Source organism: Lampetra planeri, chromosome 45 (assembly GCF_965212315.1).
Source record: "Lampetra planeri chromosome 45, kcLamPlan1.2.h2, whole genome shotgun sequence".
Taxonomy (NCBI): Eukaryota; Metazoa; Chordata; class Hyperoartia; order Petromyzontiformes; family Petromyzontidae; genus Lampetra; species Lampetra planeri.
Genome location: NC_136151.1, coordinates 7667086 through 7689112, shown reverse-complemented (window position 1 = coordinate 7689112; position 22027 = coordinate 7667086). Strand labels below are relative to the sequence as shown.

Here is a 22027-nt window from a genome sequence, read left to right as displayed (position 1 = left end):
CCACGTGTGTAGCCTGGAGACGGTGGGACGGTGAGGAATGCACAAGCTGAGGATCTTGACGATCTTGATAGAATATTCGTGGCTGAAGGAGATCATGAATGTAGGAAGGAGCAAGTCCATTTAATTTATTGGTTCTTTCGGTAAAGTCACGTAACTTTACCGAAAGAACCAAAAAATAATAAAAAATAAAACAATTATTTTATTATGTTTTATTTTTTATTATTTTATTACTTCCCTTCTACGTGACTACCGAAAGAACCAAGAAGATGAATCCCTGCAGTCACGAAAGCTTTAAATCGAAAAAGTCCGTTTAAGGCGAAGGCGAGTTGGTTGGAGCTGCCTTTTTCTCGTTTGTGTCATTGCCTCTTCCTTCTGCAAGGATTTGTCTTTACACTTTGCAGTTCTTACTTGGTCTCATTATCTTCATCAGAATATCTGCGAAACGGGTTTATTCCTGGGGGAGATGTTCCCCCTGGTTAATGGCGGCTGGTGAGTAGTGTGTGTGGATGGTGAGTAGTGTGTGGATGTTGAGTGGTGAGTAGTGTGTGCTTATGAGATGGTGAGTAGTGTGGATGGTGAGTGGTGTGTGGATGGTGAGTGGTGTGTGGATGTTGAGTGGTGAGTAATGTGTGTATGGTGAGTGGTGAATAGTGTGTGTGGATGGTGAGTGGTGAGTAATGTGTCTGTATGGTGAGTGGTGAGTAGTGTGTGTGGATGGTGAGTAGTGAGTAATGTGTGTGGATGGTGAGTAGTGTGTGTGGATGGTGAGTGGTGAGTAGTGTGTGTGGATGGTGAGTAGTGAGTAATGTGTGTGTATGGTGAGTGGTGAGTAATGTGTGTGTATGCTGAGTGGCGAGTAGTGTGTGTGGATGGTGAGTGGTGAATAATGTGTGTATGGTGAGTGGTGAGTAGTGTGTGTGCATGGTGAGTGGTGAATAATGTGTGTGTATGGTGAGTGGTGAATAATGTGTGTGTATGGTGAGTGGCGAGTAGTGTGTGTGGATGGTGAGTAGTGTGTGTGTGGTGAGTAGTGTGTGTGGATGGTGAGTGGTGAATAATGTGTGTGGATGGTGAGTGGTGAGTAATGTGTGTGGATGTTGAGTGGTGAGTAGTGTGTGTGGATGGTGAGTGGTGAGTAGTGTGTGTGGATGGTGAGTGGTGAGTAGTGTGTGTTCAAGTTCAAGTTCATTTATTAGGTATAGCCCTGTGAGCCATTCAGCTCTTGAATCGGGTGCAACCGCAACAAACAAAAAACAAAAACATGAACAAAAAACATCTTAAAGTCAATATGTGACTAAGTGCAAACAGAAAATCCAAGAAAAGACAGCAAAATATTGCAGAAAAAACACCGTACACCAACGCTGTGTGCAAAAATCCCAGTGGGATGCAAGTCAAACAACAACAACAACAACCACAAGACAGCTTAGATTAAGGCCATCAGTCAAACTCTGTACTACAACAAACAAACATGGCTAAACCAATACACTTTTCGAAATCACCAAAATAAAGCCATGAAAGCAATGAAAAAGCAATCATAGGAACTGTGACAGAATTTTCACAATAAATGGCATAAACAACATGTACTACCAAAACCCTGCAGCCATAGCTGGCTGCATGAGTCACTCCACCTTTAAGATCAGCACACTAAATCAAAACACAGGTCATACTTTGTAGCGATCATTCGGAGCGAAACATTTTATTTTAGGTCACTGAATAGCACTGGCAGCTAGGGGTGTACAACTCCTCTAGAGCAGTTTTGAGTGAAGATCTCATAGGTAGTGACTCAAGTTTCAATTTATTGGCAACAGCATTCCAGACCCTGGGGGCATCAATAGCAAAGGCCCTTCCTCCAGTATATGTACGGCAATAGGGAATATTAAGCTGGTAAATGAGTGTAGACCTTAGGTCAAATTTGTTCTTTGAAACAGAGATGAGATCCAGCAGGTAATCTGCAGATTCTTTTGCAAGTACATCATGAATAAATAAGATCTGGTGCACAAGCCGTCGAACATTCAGAGATGTTAAGTTTGACCCAATGTAGAGGTGTGGATGGTGAGTGGTGAGTAGTATGTGTGGATGGTGAGTGGTGAGTAGTTTGTGTGGATGGTGAGTGGTGAGTAGTGTGTGTGTATGGTGAGTGGTGAGTAGTGTGTGTGTGTGCATATGAGATGGTGAGTAATGTTTGTGGGTATCGGCTGGTTTGTCGTGTGTAGATGGTGAGTGGTGAGTATTTGTATCAGTGCTCGCAGACAGACAAGAAACAAGGATGTAAAATTACTTTACACGGGGTTACAAACCTCACGAGGTACCCCCATGGAATGTGCTCAGATGTTTAAGGAATGTAAAAACAAGCCCCGCATCACAAAAACATACAAACTTGTCTAGATGTACCTGTAGATTCGCGCCGTTGGCTTTAACAAGTACCAGCGTGTGTCACGCTAGCGCTCATTATTTCCCGCCTGTTGATTGGCCAAAACAACATTTACAATCGGGGATGTTTACACGAAAGAAAGTGTTTCTGTATTTAAAAGTTTAAATACAATAACATGTTTAAAACATACTTGAAAGTTGAATTACAATTGATTAAAATAATTTGTCTTGCTATGACCCACGGAGAGAGAAACCATTATCAACCACAGGGGTGATTCCTGCCATTATTTCACAATGTTACGACTAAAACTTTACCATATTCCGTCATACACCAGAATCGGAATATTTACACTGCACGAGGAATCCGATGACCTGTAAAGCTCTTTGTAACAGATGTCCAGTAGGGGCACGGGGTAAGAACGTTACAACAACAAACAGAACACAAACATGATAGTAGCGCAAGTACAAGGAAAGTTAACACATCACCATAACACATCCACAGTATTTTAACACCATAACACACCTAACTGTATTCTTAGGTTTTTTCGGTAAAGTCACGTAGGTAAAAATTCTAAATAAAAATTAATAAAATAAAAATAAAATAAAAATCACGACGTTTCAGAGGCAACACAAGCTTCCGTCTTGCCTCCGAAACGTCGTGATTTTTATTTTATTTTTTATTTTATCTTTTATTACTTATAATTTTTTACCTACGTGACTTTACCGAAAAAAACCTAAGAATATGAATCCTTGCAGTCACGAAAGCTTCAAATCTAGAACACCTAACAGTAGTTTAACACGTAAAGCTTTCGCGATCAATATCCATTATACAGTTTTAATGGCGGTTAACCATCTAACCCAGACAACCAGCAATATGCACATCCACAGTATATATATAAATATAAAAGTTAGTAGTTCCCTGCGTCTTGTTGACATTCGGGGCGATTGCCACAAAGTGCTTTGCTTTATCCACCGCTTTCTTTGTTGTCGGAGTGCAGCGACGACTTCGCCTTGGCTCCGTGTCGCCATGGACTGCGTCTGTAGCACGTTGTGGCGAACGGCGTGCGAGTGGTGCAGCTTGTTGACGCACAACAGCAGCTGCTGCTGTTGTTGTTGTACAACATTAATGGTTGACGCCTCATCAATGTCTCTTTCAATTCACTACGCGTGATTTTATCGCCGATGTGACTTTTTACTTTGACGACGTAATTCTTGATTTGAAGCTTTCGTGGCTGCAGGCATCCATACGCTTTGGTTGCTTCGGTAAAAATATCTACGTGACTTTTACCGATAGAACCGAGGAGTTTACTTCTTATAATTTTCTCACAATAACCTCGCCTTAAAGCTTTCGTGACTGCAGGGATTCATCTTCTTGGTCAGGTCTGTCTCCTCGACAGACCTGTTCTCCACCTGAGGACGGCTGCTTGCGTTGTGGCCGAAACGTCATGAGAATTATTTTATAATGTTTTATTTTTATTATTTTATTATTTACATTCTACGTGACTTTAACCGAAAAAACCAAGAAGAATAACCTCGCCGTTGACTGTTTACAGCTCAGATCTAGCACGTGGTGTGGGTATGCAGAGCTGTCAACCCCTTGTCAGCGCCCTACTTTGTTACGGACCAATCCAGACGTGATCGGTCACCCCGTGTCCCTTATAAACCTCAGAGTTCATCCTACAAAGTCCCCATCACAAGGGAGAAACACAAACAAATAGACAAACACAATGTTTTTACTCAATTTCCCTGTGCAACAATACGGGTAAACCCATATGGGTTGACAGACATGGGTATGTAACAACATTACACATCACACTATACAGCAAACTATGCACTGTCTATAACTCAGCTATAGTACATGGTGAGGGTATGTAACAGCATTACTCATCACACTATACAGCACACTATGCACTGTCTATAACTCAGCTATAGTACATGGTCAGGGTATGTAACAACATTACACATCACACTATACAGCACACTATGCACTGTCTATAACTCAGCTACAGTACATTGTGTGGGTATGTGACAGCATTACACATCACACTATACAGAACACTATGTACTGTATATAACTCAGCTATAGTACATGGTGAGGGTATGTAAGAACATTACACATCACACTATACAGCACACTATGCACTGTCTATAACTCAGCTATAGTATATGGTGAGGGTATGTAACAACATTACACATCACACTATACAGCACACTATGCACTGTCTATAACTCAGCTATAGTATATGGTGAGGGTATGTAACAGCATTACACATCACACTATACAGCACACTATGCACTGTCTATAACTCAGCTATAGTGCATGGTGAGGGTATGTAACAACATTACACATCACACTATGCAGCACACTATGCACTGTCTATAACTCAACTATAGTACATGGTGAGGGTATGTAGCAACATTACACACACACGTGTACTATATCTGAGCTGTACACAGTAGATAGTGTGATGTGTCATGTTAGAGACAACCTCATCGCTTGGGTCTGGGTAGTAAATATAAACACACTGGCATAGCTACTCAGTGGTGTGAGTTACACTCTCATAGACACACGAAGAAACCGAAATGCACACAAATATTGTTACGTGCAAATTCACACGTAGTAAATCGTTTTATGGAAGTTTAAAGGCATGTGTCACTTGATACCTTGGACACCCTTGCTAATGAGAAGTTCAATCGAAGGACTTTCCAATTATACTATTTTAACCATCAACATCCTGGGGGCTCACAACATCGGAGATGAACAAGGAAGCCAACATTACTTAGCACGAGGTTACAAACCTCACGAGACACTCCGTGGAAATGTGCTCAGATAATCAAGGTCACAGATACGAGCTTCGTATCGCACGCAGCTGTCCAGACGCAACGTAAGACACGTTACACGGTCGGCTTTGACCACTTCCAGACAGGAGCCAGGTCCACTCGCTACGCTCTCTGTGGGGGCTGCGCTCGCCACGACTCTCAGTGGCTTCTCACCGATAGCCGCTCGCTGTGGCTGAGAGACGCTGTCCCTGGGGCGCACACGGCGGCGACGAACCAAGACACGAATCGACTCTCACCTGCGTAGACAGGAGCGTTGCATTCACATCGCGGTGTTGGGGTTTACAGGTCGCGATTTGTTAGAAAACCCAGAGTGGCCAGGCAAACGGGGATGGTTTGTCCCTGGGACTGATGTCGTCGGCTATGGTGAGGCTTCGTGGGATTCTGCACCAAACCGTACCGTGTAAAAAAATATTAATAAAGTTTAAAAAAAAAAAGTATGCCGTCTCTATCATTGCCATTATTTTAGCATGACGGTTTCAAATTATCTTTAAAAAGAATCAAATTAATATTGTAATGTTTTTGACAAACGATCTTCTAACTTCACGTGTAAATGAGTGGGGGGATCAGGTGGGAGGGTAGGAGGGTGATCGTATTGGGTGGTTGAGCAGGTGTGTGAGGGTGGGTGGAGATTAGTGTTGTGGTGAGTGCGCTGTGGTACGAACCTGCCGACCCAAATTATTTTCCCACTCACGGCCACCAACACCAGTGACCAGTCTGAACCTGTCATGGGCATCCCCTAGGTCGACTCAGCCTCAAATGAGTACCTGGTGCGGAGTATAAATATCGCCACTCGGGAGTCAAAGGCGGCCGGGCTTGGTGCTGGCCACCCACCCACTCGTGTACCGTGCCAGCCGTCATAGGTGCTCGCTAACAGCACTTGCCCAACAGTCTGTTCAGGCTATACGGGGAATCTTTGTCTTTGTGTGGGTGTGTGAGTGAGCAGGTTTGCAGGCAATCAGGTGGGAGGGAGATCAGCCGGTAATGGTCTCTTGAATATGCATGAGGTGGACGGGTGAGAGGGTGGGCGGGCGAGTAGGTGGGCGAGTGGATGGGCAGGTGGGAGGGTAGGAGGAACGGGTGGCAGGATGGGCAGGTGTATGGTCGAGCAGGTGTGAGTGTGGGCACGTGGGAGGGAGGGTCTCTGTAGATGGCTGGGTGGGTCGTGGGTTAAAGGTGTGACAGGTATCGGGTAGGAGAGTGTTGGGTGCAGGTGAGTGGGTTGTGGTCATCATTACCAAGCATAGTCATTGTTAGTTTTATCATCATCATGGCTGAGTGGGTCGTGGGTTAAGGAGTGGCAGGTATCGGGTAGGAGAGTGTTGGGTGCAGGTGAGTGGGTTGTGGTCATCATTACCAAGCATAGTCATTGTTATTTTTATCATCATCATGGCTGAGTGGGTCGTGGGTTAAGGACAGGTATCGGGTAGGAGAGTATGGGGTGCAGGTGAGTGGGTTGTGGTCATCATTACCAAGCATAGTCATTGTTAGTTTTATCATCATCATGGCTGAGTGGGTCGTGGGTTAAGGAGTGGCAGGTATCGGGTAGGAGAGTGTTGGGTGCAGGTGAGTGGGTTGTGGTCATCATTACCAAGCATAGTCATTGTTATTTTTATCATCATCATGGCTGAGTGGGTCGTGGGTTAAGGACAGGTATCGGGTAGGAGAGTATGGGGTGCAGGTGAGTGGGTTGTGGTCATCATTACCAAGCATAGTCATTGTTATTTTTATCATCATCATGGCTGAGTGGGTCGTGGGTTAAGGACAGGTATCGGGTAGGAGAGTATGGGGTGCAGGTGAGTGGGTTGTGGTCATCATTACCAAGCATAGTCATTGTTATTTTTATCATCATCATGGCTGAGTGGGTCGTGGGTTAAGGAGTGGCAGGTATCGGGTAGGAGAGTGTTGGGTGCAGGTGAGTGGGTTGTGGTCATCATTACCAAGCATAGTCATTGTTATTTTTATCATCATCATGGCTGAGTGGGTCGTGGGTTAAGGACAGGTATCGGGTAGGAGAGTATGGGGTGCAGGTGAGTGGGTTGTGGTCATCATTACCAAGCATAGTCATTGTTATTTTTATCATCATCATGGCTGAGTGGGTCGTGGGTTAAGGACAGGTATCGGGTAGGAGAGTATGGGGTGCAGGTGAGTGGGTTGTGGTCATCATTACCAAGCATAGTCATTGTTATTTTTATCATCATCATGGCTGAGTGGGTCGTGGGTTAAGGACAGGTATCGAGTAGGAGAGTATGGGGTGCAGGTGAGTGGGTTGTGATCATCATTACCAAGCATAGTCATTGTTATTTTTATCATCATCATGGCTGAGTGGGTCGTGGGTTAAGGAGTGGCAGGTATCGGGTAGGAGAGTGTTGGGTGCAGGTGAGTGGGTTGTGGTCATCATTACCAAGCATAGTCATTGTTATTTTTATCATCATCATACTCTTAATCATCATCCATCAGTCGGGATCAATTCATCATAGCTCATGGTGAATACGAACAAGCAAACTGACTGAGTGTGCAGTTATAAATACCACGAGACACGCCATAGAATTTGGCCCAATGCTACAGACAACACTTACATGTGAAGGCGTATGCTGTAGATTTCCAAATCGTACCGGGTTTAATCTCGCTTAATATAACACAAGGCAGTCAGGCTCAGCTCTAAGAGAGAAACATTCACGCCTGGATGACAATCTTGAAAATAATTTTCAAATTTTATTTTTATTCACCCAGAATATTTTGACCCTTGACCCACATACAACGTGATTCCAATTCACAGGTAACCCAGAACACAATCAAGTATACTTATATTTAAGCGATTTAACCCAAGAAACCTTTATTATTGATAATATTGGTCGCGAAAGCCTACGAGTTAAAGTCAATTTGTTTAACCAGGTGAGAACTCAAGATACAAGGATGAGTGTCGGTTGCAAGAATGATGATGCTGCTGATTCTGCTGCTACTGATGATTCTGCTACTACTACTACTGATTATATTATTATTAATGCTGCTGGTCCTACTCCTGATAATATTGATGATGCTAGCGATGATGCTGCTGCTTATGCTATTGATTATTATGTTACTGCTGATAATGATTGTATTAGTATTGATTATGGTCCTACTTCTGATACTGATCATGATGATAACGACGGAGCTACCACTGCTAATGCTGTTGCTCCTGCTGTTGTTACTAATTCTGCTGCTGATGATGATCGAGTCGAGTTGAATTTCAATTTAACGAGGTGAGAACTCAGGAGATCAAGGTGAGTCTCATTGACAAGAGTGACCTGGGTCACAAAAATGAAAAAAGCAAAACAAGTCAAACCCATGCCAGCAATGAAGCAAATATAAATCTCACCCACAGCCCAGAACACAATGCGATTAGCGTTCACACAAGTACACAATTGTTACGATATAATCAATGCGTCTCAAATCATCTAAGCGATGCTAAACAGCCTGAGACTCGAGGTTGGGTTCACACCGTATTGGTGTCTCACGTTAAGGAGGGACGCCGTTGTGGCTAGGATATGTTAACTCCCATTTTTGTCAGCAGAAGCGTTATCCCAAAAATCGAAGGTTGTGGCTTCAGGTCCAAAAATCTAGCAGCAAATAATTAAAATATTAATCAAAACTTTACGAATAATATTGGTGGCGAAAGCCCTCCTACTACTACTATGTGTTAAATGGCTTCTCTCTCTCTATGCCCTGTAAAATAAAACTAGTTTGGGTGGGGGGGGGGGTCACTCGACCGCTGGTTATAAAAACATTTTTTATCCCAGCGACGCTCAGCACACACCACGAGTAGTCCCCCCCTAGTGATGCCATCCCATTAATCGCCCAACGAGCGAGTGATCGCGAGGGGGACGGCGCGCGTCACCCCGCAGCGTCACGTGACGCGTGTTCCCAGCACGCCCGCGGTGGAGCTCCGCCCTCTCGGCGTTGAGCGCCACGCGGCGCGCGGTGCGAGAGACGGTGACGTCAGAGAGAAGCTTGGCTCCCCCCGCCCTCCCCCACCAGTGCGCTAACCACTGCACCACCGCTCCACCACACACTACGCACATGGCTCTATACACTAAAGACAAAGATCCCCCGTGTAGCCTTAACAGACTGTTGGGGCAAGTGCTGTTCGTAGCGAGTAGCAACTATGAAGGCCGGCACTGTGACACACGAGGGAGTGGGTAGGCAGCACCACGCCCAGACACACACACACACAAAGACACGCACAGACACAGTAACAAAGACACAATAACAAAGACACACAAAGACAAAGACACGCACAGACACAGTAACAAAGACACACAAAGTAACAAAGACACACAAAGACACAGTAACAAAGACACAAACACAATAACAAAGACGTACAAAGACAAAGGAATATACACCAACCCACCTACCTGAAGACAAAGATTCCCCATATAGCTTTCAAATACTGTTGAGTTAAGTGCTGTTAGTGAGTTTCACCTATGAAGGCCAGCCTGGGAGAGACCCGCCTTTGTATCCCCAGGGGTAATGTTTACTCATCGTACCAGGTAGTCTTTTGAGGCTGAGCCGACCTAGGGGAGACCCAAGACCGATTCATATAATCGCTATCAATGGTGTTGGTAAACCGGTCATGATCCTCCCCTAGGTCGACTCAGCCTTAAATGAGTTCCTGGTGCGGTGTGTAAACATCGCCACTGGGGAGACAAAGGTGGTCGGGCGTGGTGTTGGCCACCCACCCCCTAGTGTGCTGTGCCGGCCTTCAAAGGGGCCGTCCATAAATGACGTCACGCGATTTTTGATCACCCGGTGTCACGAAAAGTCAGACCCCCCTCAAATATGACGTCACAAAGCTCTGCCCCCCGCCCCCCCCAAAAAAATAAAACATGCATCAAATCGCTTTAAACTATTGTCATTGTAGTGCATATTTAATGTGGCGCTGCACTCTGATGTTGTAGGAGATAACATTTATTAAAAAGTCTATTTAATTAAGTAGAACGTGTTGTCTATATTTATTTAAGTTGCGCCTTTTGACGTGACGTCACATTTTTCACCCCCCCCCACCCATCGTCACAAATGTCTAACCCCTCCCCCCAGGTGCGTGACGTCATTTATGGACGGCCCCATAGGTGCTCGCTAACAGCACTTGCCCCAACAGCCTGTGAAGGCTAAACGGGGGATCTGTGTCTTTGTGTGCGTGAGTCTGTGCGTTGTGCCCGTTTCTCTGCGCTGCTCACACTCCGTGCTCTCAGCACGCACGACTCAGATCCAGAATCCTCACTGAGTCACCATCATCACCACACACACCCAGTGCGGGGTAGAGCGGTTGACTAAACGAGTGGTGGACGGAGTGCAGCAGCTCCATGGAGTCGGCGCGGTAGAACGACAGCAGCCCCGCCTCCCAGTGCAGGTGACACCCGACTCTCCGGGGAGGATCCCTCACCGGCACTGAGGTCGCTACACCACCATGACGCACGTAGCAGCTGTTGTTATATTTACATAAAACCCAGGATGAGTCGTTGTGTCCCAGCCAGCACTCTTTACCACGCCCTTTCCGTGCGATCGTCCCGTACGCGACTCCAACCTCACAGCGCCCCGCACCCCCCACGTCCACCTCCCAGTAGTGCTGACCCGACGAGAAGCTCTCGGAGCACAGGGCTTGTGCATAGAGATCAAAGCGGTGCGGGTGATGGGGGCGACCCTGGGAGACAGCGGTCAGCGTCACCGTCCTGAGATCCGAGGAAATCTGGAGGTAGTTGCGGGCCGAGTTTGGGTCCACAGTCGGTGAGCGTCCGTCTGCAGTAACGATAATCACAGTAGCCGTGTAACAACAGCACCACTATAACAACAGCACTCGTGCACTAACACGCACGTGCACTACAATAGAGCAATTCATAATGAGCATTGTTATGCAACGTTGTAATGCGTAGCTATCGGTGTGATGACATGTAACGGCACTTTGTAAATCCGCTGCTGGATGAGGGCCTCCCTACACCGTGCAGGTTGCGGGGACATTTGACCATACTTCACCACGCCGGTCACCGCGTGTTGGCGAAGGCAGGTGGCGCAGCTGGCGAGAGCACAGAAGTACAGTACAGCGGTGCGTGTGTCTGCCCCGCCATCTACATTTTTAAAAGTCGAGCTTCAGTTCAATATTCACTGTGTAGTAGATGTAAAACATGTGATGATACCATCAAAATGTGAACTGCTCTATATATTCTAATGCAAGGCTGAAAACTTAAAATGTATTAATTGCTTTCAACATGTATTTGTTAAAATTTTTTATTTAAATAGAAAGATCAAACATGGAGCAATTGTTAAGTTTTTTCGGTAAAGTCACGTACGTAAAATAATAATAATAAAATAAAGTGATACCGTACATTTAGCTGTGACGGTCCCACCTGAAGACGGAGACTTGTGTTGCCTTCGAAACATCGTGATTGAATTGAGTTATTTTCATTTATTATTATTTTATTTTATTATTATATTTTACCAACGTGACTTTACCGAAACAACCTCAGAGTATGAATCCTTGCAGTCACGAAAGCTTCAAATCTAGAATTGTTAAGTTAAATCAATAAAGTTCTAATAATAAAAAAGAAAACACTTTTCAAAAATCGCAGCTTTTGCGATTTGCTAATCGCATTGTTTCAAATTGCGACTTCGATTTGGAATCGATTCATCGTTCAGCCCCACTGTGCGGAAGTGTCCGTGGGAGGCAGTGGATCACAGCAGCAGCAGCAGCGTGGATATCAACACCGCCGCAGCGTCTCTGTGTGTGTACAACAAACACAACCATCTACTGTGTGTCACCTTTCACAGGCTGTAGGGGCAAGTGGTGTTGGTGAGCACCTGTGAAGGCCGGCACGACACACGAGATGGGTGTGATAGTGTAGTGATGTACACTCGTGTGTGTGTGTGATAGTGTAGTGATGTACACTCGTGTGTGTGTGTGATAGTGTAGTGATAGTGTAGTGATGTACACTCGTGTGTGTGTGTGATAGTGTAGTGATGTACACTCGTGTGTGTGTGTGATAGTGTAGTGATAGTGTAGTGATGTACACTCGTGTGTGTGTGTGATAGTGTAGTGATGTACACTCGTGTGTGTGTGATAGTGTAGTGATGTACACTCGTGTGTGTGTGTGATAGTGTAGTGATGTACACTCGTGTGTGTGATAGTGTAGTGATGTACACTCGTGTGTGTGTGTGTGATGGTGTAGTGATGTACACTCGTGTGTGTGATAGTGTAGTGATGTACACTCGTGTGTGTGATAGTGTAGTGATGTACACTCGTGTGTGTGTGTGTGTGATAGTGTAGTGATGTACACTATGTGTGTGTGATAGTGTAGTGATGTACACTCGTGTGTGTGTGATAGTGTAGTGATGTACACTCGTGTGTGTGTGTGTGTGATAGTGTAGTGATGTACACTCGTGTGTGTGTGATAGTGTAGTGATGTACACTCGTGTGTGTGTGTGTGATAGTGTAGTGATGTACACTCGTGTGTGTGTGTGATAGTGTAGTGATGTACACTCGTGTGTGTGATAGTGTAGTGATGTACACTCGTGTGTGTGTGTGTGATGGTGTAGTGATGTACACTCGTGTGTGTGTGTGATAGTGTAGTGATGTACACTCGTGTGTGTGATAGTGTAGTGATGTACACTCGTGTGTGTGTGTGTGATGGTGTAGTGATGTACACTCGTGTGTGTGATAGTGTAGTGATGTACACTCGTGTGTGTGATAGTGTAGTGATGTACACTCGTGTGTGTGTGTGTGTGATAGTGTAGTGATGTACACTATGTGTGTGTGATAGTGTAGTGATGTACACTCGTGTGTGTGTGATAGTGTAGTGATGTACACTCGTGTGTGTGTGTGTGTGATAGTGTAGTGATGTACACTCGTGTGTGTGTGATAGTGTAGTGATGTACACTCGTGTGTGTGTGTGTGATAGTGTAGTGATGTACACTCGTGTGTGTGTGTGTGATAGTGTAGTGATGTACACTCGTGTGTGTGTGATAGTGTAGTGATGTAAACTCGTGTGTGTGTGTGTGGTAGTGTAGTGATGTACACTCGTGTGTGTGATAGTGTAGTGATGTACACTCGTGTGTGTGTGTGTGATAGTGTAGTGATGTACACTCGTGTGTGTGTGTGTGATAGTGTAGTGATGTACACTCGTGTGTGTGATAGTGTAGTGATGTACACTCGTGTGTGTGATAGTGTAGTGATGTACACTCGTGTGTGTGTGTGATATACACTCGTGTGTGTGTGTGATAGTGTAGTGATGTACACTCGTGTGTGTGTGTGTGATAGTGTAGTGATGTACACTCGTGTGTGTGTGATAGTGTAGTGATGTACACTCGTGTGTGTGTGATAGTGTAGTGATGTACACTATGTGTGTGTGTGTGTGTGATAGTGTAGTGATGTACACTCGTGTGTGTGTGTGTGATAGTGTAGTGATGTACACTGTGTGTGTGTAATAGTGTAGTGATGTACACTCGTGTGTGTGTGATAGTGTAGTGATGTACACTCGTGTGTGTGTGATAGTGTAGTGATGTACACTCTGTGTGTGTGTGATGGTGTAGTGATGTACACTCGTGTGTGTGTTAGTGTAGTGATGTACACTCGTGTGTGTGTGTGATAGTGTAGTGATGTACACTCGTGTGTGTGTGTGATAGTGTAGTGATGTACACTCGTGTGTGTGTGTGTGATAGTGTAGTGATGCACACTCGTGTGTGTGTGTGATAGTGTAGTGATGTACACTCTGTGTGTGTGTGATAGTGTAGTGATGTACACTCGTGTGTGTGTGATAGTGTAGTGATGTACACTCGTGTGTGTGTGATAGTGTAGTGATGTACACTGTGTGTGTGTGATAGTTTAGTGATGTACACTCGTGTGTGTGTGTGTGTGATAGTGTAGTGATGTACACTCGTGTGTGTGTGTGATAGTGTAGTGATGTATACTCGTGTGTGTGTGATAGTGTAGTGATGTACAGTCGTGTGTGTGATAGTGTAGTGATGTACACTCGTGTGTGTGTGGTAGTGTAGTGATGTACACTGTGTGTGTGTGTGTGATAGTTTAGTGATGTACACTCGTGTGTGTGTGTGTGATAGTGTAGTGATGTATACTCGTGTGTGTGTGTGTGATGGTGTAGTGATGTACACTCGTGTGTGTGTGATAGTGTAGTGATGTACACTCGTGTGTGTGTGTGTGTGATAGTGTAGTGATGTACACTCGTGTGTGTGTGATAGTGTAGTGATGTACACTCGTGTGTGTGTGTGATAGTGTAGTGATGTACACTCGTGTGTGTGTGATAGTGTAGTGATGTACACTGTGTGTGTGTGTGATAGTGTAGTGATGTACACTCGTGTGTGTGTGTGATAGTGTAGTGATGTACACTCGTGTGTGTGTGTGTGTGTGGTGTAGTGATGTACACTCGTGTGTGTGTGTGTGTGTGGTGTAGTGATGTACACTCGTGTGTGTGTGTGTGTGATAGTGTAGTGATGTACACTCGTGTGTGTGTGGTGTAGTGATGTACACTCGTGTGTGTGTGTGATAGTGTAGTGATGTACACTCGTGTGTGTGTGTGGTGTAGTGATGTACACTCGTGTGTGTGTGTGTGATAGTGTAGTGATGCACACTCGTGTGTGTGTGTGGTGTAGTGATGTACACTCGTGTGTGTGTGTGGTGTAGTGATGTACACTCGTGTGTGTGTGAGATAGTGTAGTGATGTACACTCGTGTGTGTGTGATAGTGTAGTGATGTACACTCGTGTGTGTGTGTGATAGTGTAGTGATGTACATTCGTGTGTGTGTGATAGTGTAGTGATGTACACTCGTGTGTGTGTGATAGTGTAGTGATGTACACTCGTGTGTGTGTAATAGTGTAGTGATGTACACTCGTGTGTGTGTAATAGTGTAGTGATGTACATCTTCTTAGGTTTTTTTCGGTAAAGTCACGTAGGTAAAACATCAAAATGAATGAAAATAAAATAAAATAAAAAATCACGACGTTTCGGAGGCAACACAAGTCTCCGTCATCAGGTGGGACCGTCACAGCCAGATTAGCTGCATCAAGTGAGGCAATGATTCAAGATGTAATCCCTTAAAAGCGAGTTGAGGGGGGGAGGAGAGGGAGGGGGGAGCTCATCAGACTATGGTAGCCAATGAATGGAACGTATCGGGAGGGAGGGGGGGCGAGGCCAAAAGGGTGGGCGACGGCGTGCAAGCGATTGTGCGCAAGCGGCTAATTACTGCACACGCCAACACAATGGAGCGATTATGCGCAAGCGGCCAACTGCCACACACGCCAACACAATGGGCAGAGAGGGGGAGGGAAGCTCTAATACACATGATAGACAAAAGAACGAAAATGCCCATGTTAATACCAATGCTGGCTGAACAATGAAGAGAGTACTGTTAAAAAATAACTGGGGATGTTAACACTCGGTAAAGTAAAGTAAAATAGTGCCTGTCAGATAAGATGGTCCAAAAAATTGTAATTAAGTCTTTTTTGCGTGGTTGATAACATCTTTCCAATGATTACTAAGTTTGTACCCATCATCACGGTTGAAATTATGTCTGTGTTTGTATATTTGTATGGCTTCGTGTACAAACCTTTGATGGTAGCCGGGAGGTTTGCAGAGAACCTTGGTCTCGGAAAAGACAATTTCATGAGAGCCCACCGAGTTGTAGCAATGATCGGCAACGGCAGAAAAATCAGTTCTGCCGTGTTTCAGATCTGACTTGTGCTCGCGGACACGATCAGAAACATGACGTTTCGTTTCTCCAATGTAGCAATCACCACAAATGCAACTCAATTTGTAGACTCCAGGATACTGTAAGTCAGGAACGACATCCTTCACAGATGGAATCAGATCACGGATTTTATGCACTGTACTGAATCGGACTTGGATCTAATGTTTGTTTAGAATTTTGGAGATCTTTTTGGTCACGCCAGCTATGTATGGTAACGTGATGGTTTTGGTCGGAGTTTCATGTGGCTGTTTCTGTGTGGTGGGAGAGACAGCTTGGCTGATAGTACGGTCAGAGTATCCGTTCATCCTGAGGGCCCGATGTACATGTCTTAATTCACCAGTCAGGTGGTGTTTGTCAGAAATGCCATGGGCTCTGTGGTATAGCGTTTTGATGAGAGAATTCTTTTGAGATGGGTGGTGGTGGGAATCCGGTTTCAAGTAGGAATCTGTGTGGGTGGCTTTTCTGTAGACAGAATGTCCCAAGGATCCGTCAGGCCTCCTCTCAAACAGAATATCCAAGAATGGTAGTTTACCGTCTTTCTCCACTTCCATGGTGAATCTGATGGATGGGTGTCTGGAATTGATGTGGTCCAAGAAGTGGTTCAATGCTGGGAGGCCATGTGGCCAGATGACGAAAGTGTCATCCACATACCTCTTCCACAGGGAAGGACGTAGGGTGGATGTCTGGATGGCGTCTGATTCAAACTTTTCCATGAACATGTTGGCTATAACTGGTGACAAAGGGGAGCCCATAGGGGTACCCTCATTCTGTTTGTAGAAGGTGCCATTCCAGGTAAAATAGGTGTTGGTGAGGCAATGCCTAACCAGCACAGGTGCATCAGAATTCAATCCATGTTGGACTAAGTCCTCAATTATTGTTAGGGTGTCCGGTACTGGGACTTTGGTAAACAAAGATACTACATCAAAGCTGACGAGGATGTCATCAGGAGATAGTACCATGTCCTTAACCATAGAGACTAATTGGGTTGAGTTGAGTACTGCCGAAGAGGTCTTGCCTGTGAAAGGGAGCAGAGTATCTGATAGAAAACGGGCTAGTTTGTACGTAGGAGAGTTTATCGTCGACACAATGGGTCGTAGCGGGGTGCCTTCCTTATGGATTTTGGGAAGACCATAGAGTCTGGGAGGTCTTGCAGCCGATGGTTTTAGAGAGGGACGTTTTCTTGGTTCGATTAGGGAAGTCGAACTCGTGATGATACTGTTGGTTTTCGTCGTTAGGCTTTTAGTGGGATCGTTTTTAATTTTGGAGTAACTCCCATCATTAAGAAGGTCCAGGATTTTGTTGTTGTATGAATCTTTATCCATGATGACCGTAGCATTGCCCTTGTCTGCCGAGAGGATGACTATATCATCTCATTTTTTTAGGTCTGCGAGTTCAGAGCGTTCGTTTTTGCTGATGTTACTAGTGGGTTTCTTAGCATTCTTAAGAATCGTAGCTATTTCAGCTCTTGCTACATCCGCATGGATGTGTCCTATGCCTCTGAGGGCTACATCAATCTGGGAAATCATATCCTCTACTGGTATATATTCAGGGGTGACGGCGAAATTTAGTCCCTTGGCCAGTACCGTTTTTAGAGTGTCAGAAATTGGGATGTTACTCTGATTAATCACGGTCTTGTTAACATCCAGCTTTGCGATGTGTGGCTCTGGTTTCTTCTTAGATAGGAGGTTGAATTTGGAAATCAGATTAGCTTTGCATTTGGCTGACATTGAGTCAGCAGAAGCAGAAGTCATGTTATCAACGTGGTTCCAATCAGAAGGTGACATTTTTTGTGTTAACATTAAATGTGTTTGTAAGAGAGTCTTGTCTAAATTATCGAGTTCAGATCGGAGTAACCTTATTCTCTCCGAGATTAGTGATAGGCTGGCTTTAAATAAGATCTGTTTGGAGTTCGGTGAGGACACAGCAGCGGATGTGAGTGTGAAAGCGATGGGTATTACCTTGTTATCTCGGCATCTCTTGAGGAAGGCCAGCGTCTCGAGAAGCTGTGACTTCTTGTCTCTTTGTCTGTTAAAAACTCTAACAGATAGGTGGAATTCCTCCCCGTAGAGGGCATTAATTCTAGATTTGAAGCTTTCGTGACTGCAAGGAATCATCTTCTTAGGTTTTTTCGGTAAAGTCACGTAGGTAAAACATCAAAATGAATGAAAATAAAATAAAAAATCACGACGTTTCGGAGGCAACACAAGTCTCCGTCATCAGGTGGGACCGTCACAGCCAGATTAGCTGCATCAAGTGAGGCAATGATTCAAGATGTAATCCCTTAAAAGCGAGTTGAGGGGGGGAGCAGAGGGAGGGGGGAGCTCATCAGACTATGGTAGCCAATGAATGGAACGTATCGGGAGAGAGGGGGGGCGAGGCCAAAAGGGTGGGCGACGGCGTGCAAGCGATTGTGCGCAAGCGGCTAATTACTGCACACGCCAACACAATGGAGCGATTATGCGCAAGCGGCCAACTGCCGGACACGCCAACACAATGGGCAGAGAGGGGGAGGGAAGCTCTAATACACATGATAGACAAAAGAACGAAAATGCCCATGTTAATACCAATGCTGGCTGAACAATGAAGAGAGTACTGTTAAAAAATAACTGGGGATGTTAACACTCGGTAAAGTAAAGTAAAATAGTGCCTGTCAGATAAGATGGTCCAAAAAATTGTAATTAAGTCTTTTTTGCGTGGTTGATAACATCTTTCCAATGATTACTAAGTTTGTACCCATCATCACGGTTGAAATTATGTCTGTGTTTGTATATTTGTATGGCTTCGTGTACAAACCTTTGATGGTAGCCGGGAGGTTTGCAGAGAACCTTGGTCTCGGAAAAGACAATTTCATGAGAGCCCACCGAGTTGTAGCAATGATCGGCAACGGCAGAAGAATCAGTTCTGCCGTGTTTCAGATCTGACTTGTGCTCGCGGACACGATCAGAAACATGACGTTTCGTTTCTCCAATGTAGCAATCACCACAAATGCAACTCAATTTGTAGACTCCAGGATACTGTAAGTCAGGAACGACATCCTTCACAGATGGAATCAGATCACGGATTTTATGCACTGTACTGAATCGGACTTGGATCTTATGTTTGTTTAGAATTTTGGAGATCTTTTTGGTCACGCCAGCTATGTATGGTAACGTGATGGTTTTGGTCGGAGTTTCATGTGGCTGTTTCTGTGTGGTGGGAGAGACAGCTTGGCTGATAGTACGGTCAGAGTATCCGTTCATCCTGAAGGCCCGATGTACATGTCTTAATTCACCAGTCAGGTGGTGTTTGTCAGAAATGCCATGGGCTCTGTGGTATAGCGTTTTGATGAGAGAATTCTTTTGAGATGGGTGGTGGTGGGAATCCGGTTTCAAGTAGGAATCTGTGTGGGTGGCTTTTCTGTAGACAGAATGTCCCAAGGATCCGTCAGGCCTCCTCTCAAACAGAATATCCAAGAATGGTAGTTTACCGTCTTTCTCCACTTCCATGGTGAATCTGATGGATGGGTGTCTGGAATTGATGTGGTCCAAGAAGTGGTTCAATGCTGGGAGGCCATGTGGCCAGATGACGAAGGTGTCATCCACATACCTCTTCCACAGGGAAGGACGTAGGGTGATGTCTGGATGGCGTCTGATTCAAACTTTTCCATGAACATGTTGGCTATAACTGGTGACAAAGGGGAGCCCATAGGGGTACCCTCATTCTGTTTGTAGAAGGTGCCATTCCAGGTAAAATAGGTGTTGGTGAGGCAATGCCTAACCAGCGCAGGTGCATCAGAATTCAATCCATGTTGGACTAAATCCTCAATTATTGTTAGGGTGTCCGGTACTGGGATTTTGGTAAACAAAGATACTACATCAAAGCTGACGAGGATGTCATCAGGAGATAGTACCATGTCCTTAACCATAGAGACTAATTGGGTTGAGTTGAGTACTGCCGAAGAGGTCTTGCCTGTGAAAGGGAGCAGAGTATCTGATAGAAAACGGGCTAGTTTGTACGTAGGAGAGTTTATCGTCGACACAATGGGTCGAAGCTGGGTGCCTTCCTTATGGATTTTGGGAAGACCATAGAGTCTGGGAGGTCTTGCAGCCGATGGTTTTAGAGAGGGACGTTTGCTTGGTTCGATTAGGGAAGTCGAACTCGTGATGATACTGTTGGTTTTCGTCATTAGGCTTTTAGTGGGATCGTTTTTAATTTTGGAGTAACTCCCATCATTAAGAAGGTCCAGGATTTTGTTGTTGTATGAATCTTTATCCATGATGACCGTAGCATTGCCCTTGTCTGCCGAGAGGATGACTATATCATCTCTCTTTTTTAGGTCTGCGAGTTCAGAGCGTTCGTTTTTGCTGATGTTACTAGTGGGTTTCTTAGCATTCTTAAGAATCGTAGCTATTTCAGCTCTTGCTACATCTGTGAAGGATGTCGTTCCTGACTTACAGTATCCTGGAGTCTACAAATTGAGTTGCATTTGTGGTGATTGCTACATTGGAGAAACGAAACGTCATGTTTCTGATCGTGTCCGCGAGCACAAGTCAGATCTGAAAGACGGCAGAACTGATTCTTCTGCCGTTGCCGATCATTGCTACAACTCGGTGGGCTCTCATGAAATTGTCTTTTCCGAGACCAAGGTTCTCTGCAAACCTCCCGGCTACCATCAAAGGTTTGTACACGAAGCCATACAAATATACAAACACAGACATAATTTCAACCGTGATGATGGGTACAAACTTAGTAATCATTGGAAAGATGTTATTAACCACGCAAAAAAGACTTAATTACAATTTTTTGGACCATCTTATCTGACAGGCACTATTTTACTTTACTTTACCGAGTGTTAACATCCCCAGTTATTTTTTAACAGTACTCTCTTCATTGTTCAGCCAGCATTGGTATTAACATGGGCATTTTCGTTCTTTTGTCTATCATGTGTATTAGAGCTTCCCTCCCCCTCTCTGCCCATTGTGTTGGCGTGTGCGGCAGTTGGCCGCTTGCGCATAATCGCTCCATTGTGTTGGCGTGTGCAGTAATTAGCCGCTTGCGCACAATCGCTTGCACGCCGTCGCCCACCCTTTTGGCCTCGCCCCCCCTCCCTCCCGATACGTTCCATTCATTGGCTACCATAGTCTGATGAGCTCCCCCCTCCCTCTCCTCCCCCCCTCAACTCGCTTTTAAGGGATTACATCTTGAATCATTGCCTCACTTGATGCAGCTAATCTGGCTGTGACGGTCCCACCTGATGACGGAGACTTGTGTTGCCTCCGAAACGTCGTGATTTTTTATTTGATTTGATTTTATTTTCATTCATTTTGATGTTTTACCTATGTGACTTTACCGAAAAAACCTAAGAAGATGATTCCTTGCAGTCACGAAAGCTTCAAATCTAGAATTAATGCCCTCTACGGGGAGGAATTCCACCTATCTGTTAGAGTTTTTAACAGACAAAGAGACAAGAAGTCACAGCTTCTCGAGACGCTGGCCTTCCTCAAGAGATGCCGAGATAACAAGGTAATACCCATCGCTTTCACACTCACATCCGCTGCTGTGTCCTCACCGAACTCCAAACAGATCTTATTTAAAGCCAGCCTATCACTAATCTCGGAGAGAATAAGGTTACTCCGATCTGAACTCGATAATTTAGACAAGACTCTCTTACAAACACATTTAATGTTAACACAAAAAATGTCACCTTCTGATTGGAACCACGTTGATAACATGACTTCTGCTGACTCAATGTCAGCCAAATGCCAAGCTAACCTGATTTCCAAATTCAACCTCCTATCTAAGAAGAAACCAGAGCCACACATCGCAAAGCTGGATGTTAACAAGACCGTGATTAATCAGAGTAACATCCCAATTTCTGACACTCTAAAAACGGTACTGGCCAAGGGACTAAATTTCGCCGTCACCCCTAAATATATACCAGTAGAGGATATGATTTCCCAGATTGATATAGCCCTCAGAGGCATAGGACACATCCATGCGGATGTAGCAAGAGCTGAAATAGCTACGATTCTTAAGAATGCTAAGAAACATCAGCAAAAACGAACGCTCTGAACTCGCAGACCTAAAAAAGAGAGATGATATAGTCATC

At 44.9% G+C, this 22027-nt stretch overlaps 1 protein-coding gene across 3 annotated transcripts in view; it reads right to left on the bottom strand.

Moving 5' to 3' along the window:
* Window positions 1-10254: 10254 nt before the first annotated feature.
* The window catches only part of LOC144733091 (E3 ubiquitin-protein ligase TRIM11-like), a 33811-nt gene continuing 22038 nt past the window's right edge, over window positions 10255-22027 (bottom strand). For all 3 annotated transcript variants that reach the window (XM_078614827.1, XM_078614828.1, XM_078614829.1), the window contains one exon: window positions 10255-10983. In XM_078614827.1, the coding sequence (XP_078470953.1) occupies window positions 10436-10983 (548 nt within the window). In that variant the 3' untranslated portion in view covers window positions 10255-10435. The remainder of the gene's footprint in view (window positions 10984-22027) is intronic.